At 50.9% G+C, this 13842-nt stretch overlaps 1 protein-coding gene across 2 annotated transcripts in view; it reads left to right on the top strand.

The window, feature by feature from the left end:
- The window catches only part of FCHSD2 (FCH and double SH3 domains 2), a 569931-nt gene that overhangs the window by 520996 nt on the left and 35093 nt on the right, over positions 1-13842 (top strand). For both annotated transcript variants that reach the window (XM_019612451.1, XM_010706279.2), the window contains exon 8: positions 12502-12624. In XM_019612451.1, coding sequence (XP_019467996.1) covers positions 12502-12624 — 123 coding nt within the window. The remainder of the gene's footprint in view (positions 1-12501; positions 12625-13842) is intronic.

Genomic DNA, 13842 nt, shown 5'->3' with positions numbered 1-13842 from the left:
GAGGTTGGATGTGAGGGGGAAGTTCTTTACTCAGAGAGTGGTGAGGTGCTGGAACAGCTGCCCAGAGAGGCTGTGGATCCCCGTCCATCCCCTGGAGGTGTTCAAGGCCAGGTTGGATGGGGCCCTGGGCAGCCTGGGCTGCTGTGAGATGTGGAGGTTGGTGGCCCTGCCTGTGGTGGGGGGTTGGAGCTTCGTGATCCTTGAGCTCCCTTCCAACCCAAACCATTCTATGATTCTGTGGGATGGGGAAGGTGGAGCAGAGGAGCTCAGGGGAGACCTCATGGCTCTACAGCTCATGGAAGGAGGTTGTGGTGAGGGGGGATCAGCCTCTGCTCCTGGGTAACAGTGATAGGATGAGAGGTGATGGCCTCATGTTGTCCCAGGGGAGGGTTGGGTTGAGTGTTAGGGAAAATCCCTTCTCCAAAAGAGTGGTGATGCAGTGGCACAGCTGCCTGAGGAGTTTTTGGGGAGGGTCACCATCCCTTGGGGTGTTCCAGAGCTGTGGGGTCGTGACATTGAGGGACGTGGGCAGTGGGCATGGTGGGATGGGGTGGGGAGTTGGGCTGGTGATTTTGGAGTGCTTCTCCAACCTCAATGATTTTGTGATTATATGATCCTCTGAAAAGAGCAAAGACATGAAGAAGCAGAAAGGTGACATTTGTGCAGTGACAGAGCTGCTCCATGTGGCACAACGTGTCTGGAAAATATGTGTTGGGCTGGAGATGCCCTGTGTTGCTCTGTGTTTGATAGAGGCCAGTGCTGTTCCTGTTCATTGACTCTGACTCAGAGTTGCTGCTGTTGTACCATCCTGGGACAAATGAATCACAAGTCTCTTTGTTTTGTGTAACAGGCACCAAATTGACATTTTCCTTGGCAGAATTCCTGGTGACATCCAGCTTCTGATAATTTGCTGTATTTAGAGTGTTTTATTTTGGTGTGCAGCATGTTTATCTGAGACAAAACGATGCTCTGCGCTGTGTTTCTAAGGATGAAAGGCTGCCCAGAGCCACATCCAGCCTGGCCTTGAATGCCTGCAGGGATGGGGCATCCACAGCCTCCTTGGGCAACCTGTTCCACTGTCTCACCACCCTCTGCACGAAAAACTTCCTCCTCATATCCAACCTAAATCTCCCCTGTCTCACTTTGAAGCCATTCCCCTTGTCCTATCACCATCCACAGTCATTCAGGTTGGGAGGAGGAGAGGCAGCTGAGTGCAGTGTAATGCTGGCTGCTGCCTGCCTCCGAGCTTTGTTATGACTGTGTTTCCTCTTTCAGTACTCTACTTTTAGCTGTGTTCCTCTCATGGACCAACTCTGAATACGACTTTGTCAGTGACAATAAGGAAATATTAATTAAAAAAAAAAAAAAAGGAAGCGTCTTTACCATTTTAAGTAATTCTCTGATTATCTTTAGATGAGGCAGAGAGAAGTGGAACTGAAACTGATCTCAGAATAGAGACCTGAGAGACGTGAGGAGCACCCACCCACAGCAGCGTATCTGTGGGCCTGGCAGTGCTGCAGGGACCACAGCAAAGCACTGCAGTGAAGTTATGCTCTGCAGTGTGTTCTGCAAAACCCTCTTGCTTCAGAGTTGAAATCATAGAGTGATAGAATGGCCTGGGTTGCAAAGGAGCACAGTGCTCAGCCACTTCCAACCCCCTGCTGTGTGCAGGTCACCAACCAGCAGCCCAGGCTGCCCAGAGCCACATCCAGCCTGGCCTTGAATGCCTGCAGGGATGGGGCATCCACAGCCTCCTTGGGCAACCTGTTCCACTGCCTCACCACCCTCTGCATGAAAAACTTCCTCCTCACATCCAACCCAAACCTCCCCTGGCTCACTTTCAAACCATTCCCCTTGTCCTGTCACCACCCACCCTCACAAACAGCCGTTCCCCCTCCTGTTTATCCGCTCCCTTCAAGCACTGAAGGCCACACTGAGGTCTCCCTGCAGCTTCTCTTCTCCAAGCTGAACCAGCCCAGTTCCCTCAACCTTTCCTCACAGCAGAGCTGCTCCAGCCCTCTGACCATCTCAGTGGCCCTATACCCAGGAATTAATAGGACATGTGTGGCTCTGGTGGTTCTGCTGGACTTTGAAAGCAAGTTGACATCTTAGTGAGAGGTCTTAAATTGCCTCAGGAGTGTTATCCTCCTAATGGCTGCCCTGAAGAAATGGGCACATTTACACCAGGGCCTCTGTGTGCAGCTCCAGAGCGAGCCGTACCCGTGTTATCACGCTGAGAAATCATGTTATGCACTCGTGATTGTTTTATGCTTCTTAGAATGATTTAGAAGCACCCGGGGAACTATTTGCTTTTCTGAAATAATTCTGATGTCAGAAGGGGTTTGGGTTTCCTTCTCTAAATGCACTCTGCACGCCCAGCATTAGCTGTTCTGAGCTCCTGCTGGACTCCCTTTCCATCTCGGAGGGAATTGCTGTAAGTGAAAGAGCCATTGTTTCATTTCCTGCTCCTGCCAACTGCCAGCCACAAATATTTTGTAATTACAATTAAGCCGGCCGTAGATTGCCTTATCTCTGGTATCAGATGGGCACAGGAGCTTTCCTGCAGGCACGGTCAGTGAGTGTGCCTTGTTTTCTCCTCTTCATTCCTATGAATGAAGGACGAGAAGGGGCAGCTGTGCAGCAGATGATGATGGATTCAGGTGATGCCAAGCGGGGTTTCCCAGTGGCTGCTGCTTTCCTTCCCAGGGCTTTGCTCCATGGGCACGTGTGCACAGAGATCTTTCGACTGTTTGGAAATTAATTGCATTAATAAGGCCCCGTTTGCAAGGCGATTATGCATCCACGTCAGTTGTTGAATAATTAATGCAAAATGCTGCCCTCTTATTTAGGCTTTCCTTTAAATGCTCACACATCACCCTTACGGATTGTTACCCAGGTAAAACAAACAGCTCCCAGTAGCTGTTCTCTTCAATTAACTCATTGAACCGCAGGTTGGAGCATTTATATTCTGGCTGAGGAAACCTGTACAGGGAAAGCTTCCGACTGCAAACCACCTGCCCTGCTCTCACCCTGGTGCTCGGGGGTTGGGATACGAGCAGGGAGATTGCTCACCGCTGATGGGCAAAACAGGCTCAGCAGAGGGAGGTGAATGTAATTTATTGCCAGTTGCTAACAGATGAGAGCAGCGAGAGCTAAAACTGGAAGCACTCATGGCTCAGCTCTGCCAGCAGTGGGGCAGTGCTGAGTTCTGAACCCAGGGGCCACCCCTGCAGCCCCCCATTACAAAGCCTTGCCATGTAAACCTGATACAGCACTTCCAGTGGTGATTTATGTGTATATTATATGTTATGAACCGCGGTAGCTTAAATAATTAGGTTAAAGCAATAATATTTCATGGGATAATAAAACTCTTTCTTGATGATGCTTCTGTGTTGTCAGAGAGTTTTCCTTTGCTGTTGTGATGGCAATAATAGAGGAAGGACTGATGATAAAAATGTAGTGTGGTTTGAGTGCTGCTTCTGAGAGGTGTTTCCTGTGGATGGAGCCATCTCTATGGGCTCCATGGGCCAGGAATTCTGTCTCCATGGCTTCCTACAAGGGTGGGTGGTGACAGGACAAGGGGAATGGTTTGAAAGTGAGCCAGGGGAGGTTTGGGTTGGATGTGAGGAGGAAGTTTTTCATGCAGAGGGTGGTGAGGCAGTGGAACAGGTTGCCCAAGGAGGCTGTGGATGCCCCATCCCTGCAGGCATTCAAGGCCAGGCTGGATGTGGCTCTGGGCAGCCTGGGCTGCTGGTTGGTGACCTGCACACAGCAGGGGGTTGGAACTGGCTGAGCACTGTGCTCCTCTGCAACCCAGGCCGTTCTGTGATATAATATGATCATGAGTTCTCCTTCCTCTTGACTGCTTCCCTTTTGTCTGTCGCTCCCAGTCACTGTTCCTGTTCCCTTCTCATACAAACACATCTGTGACTCCTTGCAGGAGATTCCCAAATATCGTTCACAGGGCTTTGGTTGAGTGGCTTTGTTGTTGTCGTGTTCTTAGCAACTCTGTATTCACTGAAGGAATTGGAGACTCGAGGGAGGAGATGCTTTTGGATTCAGATGTTGGCCTGTTGGCCTGCAGCCACCTCGTATCATGGGTGCATTACAGAATCACAGGATGGCCAGGGTTGGAATGGAGCTCAAGGATGACGAAGCTCCAACCCCCCACCACAGGCAGGGCCACCAACCTCCGCATTCACAGCAGCCCAGGCTGCCCAGGGCCCCATCCAACCTGGCCTTGAACACCTCCAGGGATGGACGGGGATCCACAGCCTCTCTGGGCAGCTGTTCCAGCACCTCACCACTCTCTGAGTAAAGAACTTCCCCCTCACATCCAACCTCCATCTGCCCTCCCTCAACTTCCAACCATTTCCCCTTGTCCTGCTGTTATCTCCCCTTTCCAAGAGTTGAAGAGCATTAATGGAATTTCGATGTATTTGTCTTGGAACTGTGTGAGAAGCTCCTGGACCGGTTGTAAAAGTGAACACGTGCACAGGTTTTGTTTGGTGATGAGATTTTACTGCTGTAAACTGAAGCTTTATCCAAACCCAGTGGCATTCTGTAGGGTTCTCTGCCCCTGAAATGAGCTGTCCTGCTGTCCCACTGTTCTTTAGCAGCAAAGTGATGGTGGAGTTGATACTGAAAGTGTTCAGGTGCTGAATTGGATGAAGTGAAGCACAGTCCTAAGGCCTGAAGAATTGCAGCTTTGCTAAATACACATTGCCAGTCTCTCCCAGCAACTAAACCAACAGAGCTTGCAGTTTAGAAGGGATCACCAGGGTGCATCTGAGCTCATGGGGACAATCAGCTGATCCTCAGCCTGTAGAAATAGGAGTAAGGGCATGGATTTTGGAAGTTCATTCTTGCTATAGATTTTTTTGCCTTGATGGAGTGTGGGGAGCAGCTTAGAAGGGGGCAAAGGGAATTGCAGTGGGAGCATCTTTTGAAGGCACAGTAAAAACTAGGCTGGAAAAATCCTCCAAGATCTTCAAGTCCAACCATCAGCCCAACCCCCTGTGCCCAATAACTGTGTCCCTAACCTACAGGGAACTTTAAACAGTTCAGCTCAAGGGTTTTAGTGTCCCCAAACTCAGAGTTATGAGTCCCACATGAGTTCAAGAGTCCCGTAACTCAGAGTTATAGAAACCCAGGAAAAAAAACCCAACCCTGACACGATTGAAAGGTATGGGAAGAAAATGTGTTGGCTTGAAAGAGTCGTGACAATATCCTGATCTGTGGTTGTCTTTTAAGCTTATTTGAATAAGTTGCTTTTGGCCGAAGCATAAAAAGTTATCTGGAGATGTGTAGAAAATAGCTTTCTAATTTAATCTGATGAGCAGCAGATATATTTTTATTAATCGCTTCTCTTGATGAAATGGTTCAGTGCTTTGTATTAGATCTTGGCTATAATGATATAATCTAATATCAGGTAATTTAATATATGAGTATTCCACTGAGTAAGGATTTGAAAACGTTCTGGTGTCCTAGCAAAAAGTGAATTAAAACAAGTACAGATTATTATAGTGTGTTCTTTATGGTATGCATATGTGAATTCAAGAATTTAGGTTGGAAGGGACCTCAAGGATCACGAAGCTCCAACCCCCCACCACAGGCAGGGCCACCAACCTCCACATCTCACAGCAGCCCAGGCTGCCCAGGGCCCCATCCAACCTGGCCTTGAACACCTCCAGGGATGGACGGGGATCCACAGCCTCTCTGGGCAGCTGTTCCAGCACCTCACCACTCTCTGAGTAAAGACTTCCCCCTTACATCCAACCTCCATCCTGCCCTCCCTCACCTTTCCAACCCACTTACCCCCTGGTCCCTCGCTGTTATCCTCCCCCTTTCCAAGAGCCTTGACCTCCCCTCCTGTCCTGCAGGCTCCTTTAGGTCCTGCAGGCTGCACTGAGGTCACCCCGCAGCTTCTCTTCTCTAGGAAGAAAGTCCTGGAGAAGTCACACCAAGAGCCACATCTCTTTCTCCAGATCAAATCATGCTGCATTACCATGCAGTGTGCCGAGCACTACGGCAGCTTTGGATGTGCAAGGTTGTCCTGGAAAGTGGAGAATTCCTTTGGCCTAAGCTTAGCTCTGTGTTTCTCTGGGTGCAAACCGGCTGTATTACATCACAGCTTCATGGTATGGCTTTATAGAGCTGAGCTTAGACAGGTTTTGCTCCTTGTTGGCTGAAGAAATGCAGCACCTTTCTGATCCAGATAAAGGGGTAGGCCTTGGTCATCTGCTTTCTTTGCAGCTGAGCTTCTCTGCTTGCACACAGACTGATTGCCCATAGGGGACAGGATGGGCAGCAGGCTTCCAGTCCCTTTTAAAGCAGAGTTCAGGCTTCAGAATCGCGGTGCTGCAGGACTGCCCTGCTGCTCAGCAGGAGGGAGCTGCGTGTAGAACGTCAGCAGATCCATGGTTGCTGCAGGCATTGCTGCTCAGAACGCTTACATGGCTTTGATCGTGGGTTTGTTGGTAATTTCTGTACTGGAGTTGTGTTCTGTTGACAAACACCCGCAGACATGATTCACTTTGATGTTGGGATGTCGTGATGACGAAGAAGTGAGAGATGCTGCAGTGACTGAAGGGATGAGAAAAGCTAACAGCTCCCAGCAAGCAAGCTGCTCTTCTGCGCCAGGAGCAGGAGATGCCTGGAGGAAATCACCAGCAGGAAGGCATTCAGCTTTTGTAAGGGAAAATGGCTGTGGAATGGGTCTTCCTGCCCTTCCTTCTTTTCTATCACAGTGGTCTGTGCGTGCTGCTGCCATCCAACAAGCTGAGACCCATTGCCATGCTTGGGATGCACCTCTCAGAGACCCAAAGGATGCTTCAACGGAGCTTCCGCTGTGAAGTGGGAAGAGGTGTAGAGTGGGGTTTGGGAAAATAGAAGAAGAAAACCAGTCCCTGTTCTGAATGGCTTACAGGTTGTTCCCAAAGCAAAACATTGGAATCAGAGAGGGAACGGCTTCCAATGGCAATAGGAATAGGGCAGCATCATAATTAAATTGTAGTTACTTGGCTGCTCAAAATAGATGGAAGAAGGCGCCAGTGATACAGATCTCCCTTATTATTTTGGGGTTTTGTTTTCATTGCTAAGCAGGAAAATGGGCTCCGTTGCCATGATGCCATTCCATTGGGATAAGAGATAATGTGAAAACTTATCGGTCCACAAACACAATGATTTTCAGTCAGTTCCTCGACAACTTCTGCTTATCTTTCCATGTTCAGCCTGCAGGCAGGGAGGAGCAGGCTTGGGCCCAGCTTTGCCCTCTTCCTTCCACCCGTACGAGGAAATGCTTTGCCTTCAGCATCACTGTGCCAGGGACATGGCAGCCCCCAGCCAGAGGGACACAGAGCTGTCAGAGCACCCAGAGGAGGGCTGTGGAGATGGGGAAGGATCGGGAGGGCAAAATGGGTGAGGAGCAGCTGGGGTCGCTTGGGGTGTTCAACTCAGTGCACAGGAGGCAGAGGGGAGGATCATGGCAGCCCTACAGCCCTCATGGCCCTACAGCCCTCATGATCCTACAGCCCCTCATGGCCCTACAGCCCTCATGGCCCTACAGCCTTCATGGCCCTACAGCTCCTCATGGCCCTACAGCCCTCATGGCCCTACAGTCCTCATGGCCCTACAGCCACGATTGATTTCAGTGCAATGAAGCGATGTGGTATTGGATTCTGCTGAGATTCAGGAGAACAACAGCCACTGTTGTCTAACGGTGCGTGGTGGGGTGAGGTTGCGGGTCCCTCCTCAGTGTTGTGTGATTGGAAATGCTGGGAGGACCTTATTTCAAACCTGAGCGCTCAGTGTTTGGGGTCAGTGTGCGTGCACAGTTGAGCTCCACGTCAGCTGTGCTGAGATCCCACGGGACTGTTAATGCATAGGATGTAGCTCAGCAGGTGAAATCCTTTTTTTAGTATGAGCATACCCAGCCAGGGGTCAATGGCTCCGTGTCTGGATGGAGATCTGTGATGAATGGCGTCCCACAGCAGTCAATGCTGGAGGAAGTATTCTTCAATATCTCCATCAGTGACATCAACAGTGGGTTGAATGCAGCTCAGCAGTTTGCTGGTGACCCCAAGCTGTGGGCTGCAGTGATCCACCAGAGCAAAGGGATGCCATCCAGAGGGATCCAAACAGGCTGAGCATTGGGGCCAGGTGAACCTGATGAGACTCAGCAACGCCAGGTGTAAGGTCTGCACCTGGATTGAGGCAACCATCACAACCAATACGAGCTGGGGGATGTAAGGGTTGAGTGCAACCCTGCTGAGAGACCTGGGGTACAGGTGGATGGAAGCTGTACAAGAGCCAGCAATGTGCCCTCGCAGACCAGACAGCCAGCCGTACCCTGGGCTGCATCCAAAGCAGCACAGCCAGCAGGTCAGGGAGGTGATCCTGCCTCTCTGCTCTGTGCTGTGAGGCCTCACCTGGAGCACTGCGTCCAGATGTGGAGTCCTCAGTGCAGGAGAGACGTGGAGCTGTTGGAGAGCATCCAGAGGAGGGCCACAAAAATGATGCCAAGGATGGAACAGCTCTGCTACGAGGACAGCTGAGAGCTGGGGCTGTGCAGATGGAGAAGGGAAGGGCAGGCTGCGAGGTGAGCTGAGAGCAGCCTGTCAGCATCTAAAGGGGAGCAACAGGAAAGAAGGGGACAGGCTCTTGAGCGGGGTCTGTGCTGGCAGAACAAGGGGAAATGGCTTCAAAGAGGGGAGATTTAGGTTGGATGTAAGGAAAAAGTCTGTTACAGTGAGGGTGGTGAGCACTGAACAGGCTGCCCAGAGATGTGGTGGATGCTCCATCCCTGGAGACTTTGCAGGTGAGGCTGGATCAGGGCCTGGGCAACCTGCTCTAGTTCTGTGTCCCTGTGCAGTGCAGGGGAATTGGACTGGTTGGCCTTCAGAGGTCCTTTCCAGCTCTAAGGATTCTGTGATACTGCCACTGTGTGATACGGATGGATGCACAGCATGGAAGCTCTCATCCTCTGGTTGGTGGCACTGCCACTTTTCCCCTACAAATCTGTTTCCATGTTCTGAGCTTTCCGGCGTGTGTCGGAGCTGTGGGTTTGTGTGGCTGCCTTGTATGGCACCGACTGTAATAACTTCAGTCCTGGAAGCTCTTGTTGTTATTTAAGGATTCCATCACAGCCAAAGCACTGTTAATTAATGGCAGGGTGGAGGCTGTGCTGCAGTTTTGCTGTGCTGACAGATCTGTGCGCATGCTGATGTTTCACCAGGCTCTTCTTTGACTTTGTATTCCTTCTATGCCCTCTGTGTCACCTCTGAGAGTATAACGGGGAGTAACTTCAGGGCTGTGGATAAAAATGAACTCAGTGTTCTGTATCTTCTTACATTTCTAGAACTGCAGAGTGCAGCTGCGGGTTAAAACAGTCATTCCAAAGGAGCTGCAGGTAGAAGTTGCAGGGAACAAACGGGCCTTGAGATGGGATTCCTCTCCCTTTCACATAGAATCACAGAATGGCCCAGGTTGGAATGGAGCTCAAGGATCACGAAGCTCCAACCCCCACCACAGGCAGGGCCACCAACCTCCACATCTCACAGCAGCCCAGGCTGCCCAGGGCCCCATCCAAGCTGGCCTTGAACACCTGCAGGGATGGATGGGGATCCACAGCCTCTCTGGGCAGCTGTTCAGCACCTCACCACTCTCTCTGTACAGAACTTCCCCCTCACATCCAACCTAAAATCAACATCCATCCCCTTTCCATGAGCACAGTGTGTACCTCCACTTATTCCAGGGCACTGTGGGTCAGTGGATAGGAACAACTGAACTTCCCCTGTATTTACCATCATCTGCCTCAGGGCACTGCAATGCCAGCTGTGTAGGGCCTGCAGGGACCCAGTCCAACACAGTTTAGTCATCAACTAAATGGCAGGAGTCCCTCCTGCTGGGCCTGACATGAAAATAGCATGACATGAAGGTGGGGAGAGCTCTGATAGTTGCTTTTGGGGGTTGGGAAGCACTATTGACAGCATACTGGAATGAAACTGGCAGCTGCTTTGCAAACTTTTTCCCCCAGAGGGTGGTGAGGCAGTGGAACAGGTTGCCCAAGGAGGCTGTGGATGCCCCATCCCTGCAGGCATTCAAGGCCAGGCTGGATGTGGCTCTGGGCAGCCTGGGCTGCTGGTTGGTGACCTGCACACAGGAGGGGTTGGAAGTGGCTGAGCACTGTGCTCCTTTGCAACCCAGGCCATGCTGTCATTCTGTGATTCTATGAAACTGACCAGTTACAACTGCTTTGCCAAGTTGAAACTGTTTATTTCCATTTATTAGCAGAGATAAGCTCCAATGCAGTGTTTGATCTGAAAAACTTCAGGGACAGAATTCCTTGATTCCCAAAAGCCTGCAGGCTGCATTTGGGGCAGTGTCAGGGTGGCCCCTGGCACGCAGCAGTTCTCAGCAATGTCATTTATAAAACGAAATGTGTAAATGCACCGTTTGTGGTCTCTGAAAGTACACAACGGAGCTGCTGTTGGAGCAGTGCGTGTTTGATGTGAAGATAAAGGGAGCACTGACTGCTGATTGCATAATTGCGATAATTACAGCGAGGATTTAACATTATAAAAGCTCACTGAGTGTCAAAGGTAAAACCCCCAGGATGGGATTATGGAATGGTAGAGAGGTTTGGGTTGGAAGGGACCTTGAAGCTCACCCACTCCCAACCCCCTGCTGGAGGCTGGCACACCTCCCACAGCCCAGGTTGCTCACAGCCCCATCCAGCCTGGCCTTCAGTGCTTCCAGGCAGGGGGCATCCACAGCCCGGCTGGGCAACCTGTGCCAGCGTCTCACCACCCTCACAGGAAAGAATTTCCTCCTAATCCCTGCTCTGAATCTACCCTCTCCCAGTTTAAAAGCATTTCCCCTCATCCTGTCACTACCTGCCCATATCAGAAGTCTCACCCCAGCTTTCCTGTAGGCTCCTCAGGTCCTGGAAGGTCCCATTATAATGTCCCCGTGGAGCCTTCTCTTCTCCGGTCTGCACAGCTCCAGCTTTCTCAACCTGTCCCCCTAGGGAGGTGCTCCAGATCTCTGATCATCTTCATGGCCTTCCTCAGGACCAACAGCTCCACGTCCTTCTTGTGCTGGGGGCTCCAGAACTGGACACAGTGCTCCAGGTGGGGTCTCACAAGAGCAGAGCAGAGCAGAGGGCAGAATCACCTCCCTCGCCCTGCTGGTCACACTTCTCTCCATGCAGCCCAGGAGACCGTTGGCCTTCTGGGCTGCCAGCACACATTGCCCGCTCACCTTGAGGCTTCCATCCACCCACAGCCCCAAATCCTTCTCCTCAGGGCTGCTCTCAAGCCATTCTCTGCCCAGCCTCTGTCTGGGCTTGGCATTGCCCCCACCCAGCTGCAGGACCTCGCACTTGGCCTTGTTGAACTCCACCAGGTTGGCGTGGGCCCACCTCTCCATCCTGCCCAGCCCTCTGCATGCCATCCCTTCCTTCTGGCAGCAGATCATGCCTTAGGAACTAGCAGTGTGTTGCAAGACAGCCCATCAGTAGAACAGTGCTTGGTGGCTGGGCGGAGAGGAAAGCAGTGCCTTTCGAAGCACATTTGGGATATGCAATTTTGGATCAAATTCCAACCCCCCCTGCCACAGGCAGGGCCGTGAACCTCCAGATCTGGTACATAGAGTGGCTTGGATTGGAAGAGACCCCAAGGAAACCTACCATTCAAATGAATATGTGACATGAAATGGAATTGTCAGCTACTTGAGAACTGGTGTTTGTTCAGCAAACAGCTTGCACTAAATCTCCACGTAACCTTGGCTGTGCACTATGGTTTTATGGCTCCTCTTACAGCAGGGCTTCTCCGTTTGAACTCCACTGTTGTCCTCAGGGAGTTATTAAGCTTACACCAAATTTCTGCTCAGCATTTGACATTTCCATGGCGTGTGCCATGAGCCAGCAGGTCTCACCAAGCACTGGGTGTGGAGAATCCTGCAGTGCCACCTGGAGCATCTCTGGGCTGGTGGCATCACATGGCCCTCCTGGGTCACTCGTGTCCCATCACAGCATCTCCCCAAACCTGAGCTGAGTGCTCAGCTGTGGCTGCCTTGCACAGTTGGGTGGAAATGGTGTAACCCAGCATGGGACTGTTGTGGTGCTCTGTGGTGCCATCTAATGGAAATAAGCACTGCCATTCCTCCCTGTCAGAATGAAATACGTCTGCGTGTCGCTGTCTGAAGCTGCTCCAGGAAGCACGGGTGATCATGGCTTGAGAGCGCTGTAGAAAGTGAAATGTGACTGTTAATAAATGGCACAGGCTGTCCAGGAGTGGTGGGGTCCCCCCCAGAAGTGTTCTGGAGCAGTGACTTGTGGCACTTGGAGGCACAGTCCGTGGTGTGGTGGGATGGGGTGGGCATGGGCCTGGGGATCTTGGAGGTCATCTCCAACCTTTGTGATTCCATGACTGCACCGTTCTGTACGTCACTCTCTGAAGTGCACTGTGCATTAGTTTAATTCATTGCCTCTTCCTCCAGGCTCTGGATGGGAACGTATACGACCACCTGAAGGATTATTTAATGGCATTCAGCAGGACTGAACTCGAGACGTGCCAAGCTGTACAGAACACCTTCCAGTTTTTACTGGAGACTTCCAGCAGGGTAAGCTTGAGCTGAATGATTCTTTGTAACTGAATACTTAGGGCATATGTAGGTTCCCAGACTTGCTTCCAAAATAATGACAAAACTGAAGGCTTATTATTTTTGGTTGCTCCAGAGTGGTATTAAGTTAAAAGAAACGAGACACTTTTCCTGGGGAGACTTTTTCCTATTGCCACCCAGACTGCGTTCTCATGAGTGCATTTACACAGCACGGGGTTTCTAGAGAGCAACAACCAAGAGAAACTGCCACTGAGGGTCCTGTGCTGCGTAGTGTGGAGCAACATTACTCATCCATGACATTCAAACTGTACCAAACTGCTTGGCTCATCTCTTAATAATTGATTGTCAGCTTAGAAACAAAATATTGCAGCGTTCTGTCTTTTGAATTAAGAATGGCAAACACAGAGAGCAGCTGAGCGTTGTCACGGTCGTGGTTTGTTTGCTTTGTTGAGCAGCCAGAATCAGAAATACGTGATCGCTTCCAGGATAATTTGGGTACTTCAATAATTCATGTGCTGGGCTAAAAAAAATAATAAATACTAATTGCCATTGAGCACAAACGAGCTGCTGCAGTGTGGTCATAATATTCCTTTGTATGGATACCTGAAGCAGCTGCACAAAAACAGAGCATGTGGTGTGGGAACAATGCATGTAACACGTTCTGTGTTCAGCAGTGAGCATGCTGGCTTGCATCCTGTTGGATATACAGTGAATGGATTAAAATGGGCTGCTTTCAAGGCTGTCTTTGAGTTGTAATTTGGAAGTGGAAGAAAAATGCCATTCTGTCTTCTGTTGGTAAAAGACTTTCGGTCATTTGCATTGCTGTGCATCGCTCAGGTCAGCTCGCATCATGGGATGGCAGAGCTGAATAGGATCTTTAAGTCACTGCTCTTAAGACAGAGAGCTGTTGGAGAGGGTCCAGAGGAGGGCCACAAAGATGATGAGAGGATCTCAAGGATGATGAAGCTCCAACCCCCCACCACAGGCAGGGCCACCAACCTCCACATCTCACAGCAGCCCAGGCTGCCCAGGGCCCCATCCAACCTGGCCTTGAACACCTCCAGGGATGGACGGGGATCCACAGCCTCTCTGGGCAGCTGTTCCAGCACCTCACCACTCTCTCTGTACAGAACTTCCCCCTCACATCCAACCTCCATCTGCCCTCCCTCACCTTCAACCATTCCCCTGTCCTGCTGTTATCTCCCCTTTCCAAGAGCT

This window comes from Meleagris gallopavo, chromosome 1 (assembly GCF_000146605.3).
Source record: "Meleagris gallopavo isolate NT-WF06-2002-E0010 breed Aviagen turkey brand Nicholas breeding stock chromosome 1, Turkey_5.1, whole genome shotgun sequence".
NCBI lineage: Eukaryota > Metazoa > Chordata > Aves > Galliformes > Phasianidae > Meleagris > Meleagris gallopavo.
Note: the sequence above shows the minus strand (reverse complement) of the source record. Positions and strands in the feature narration are given on the sequence as shown.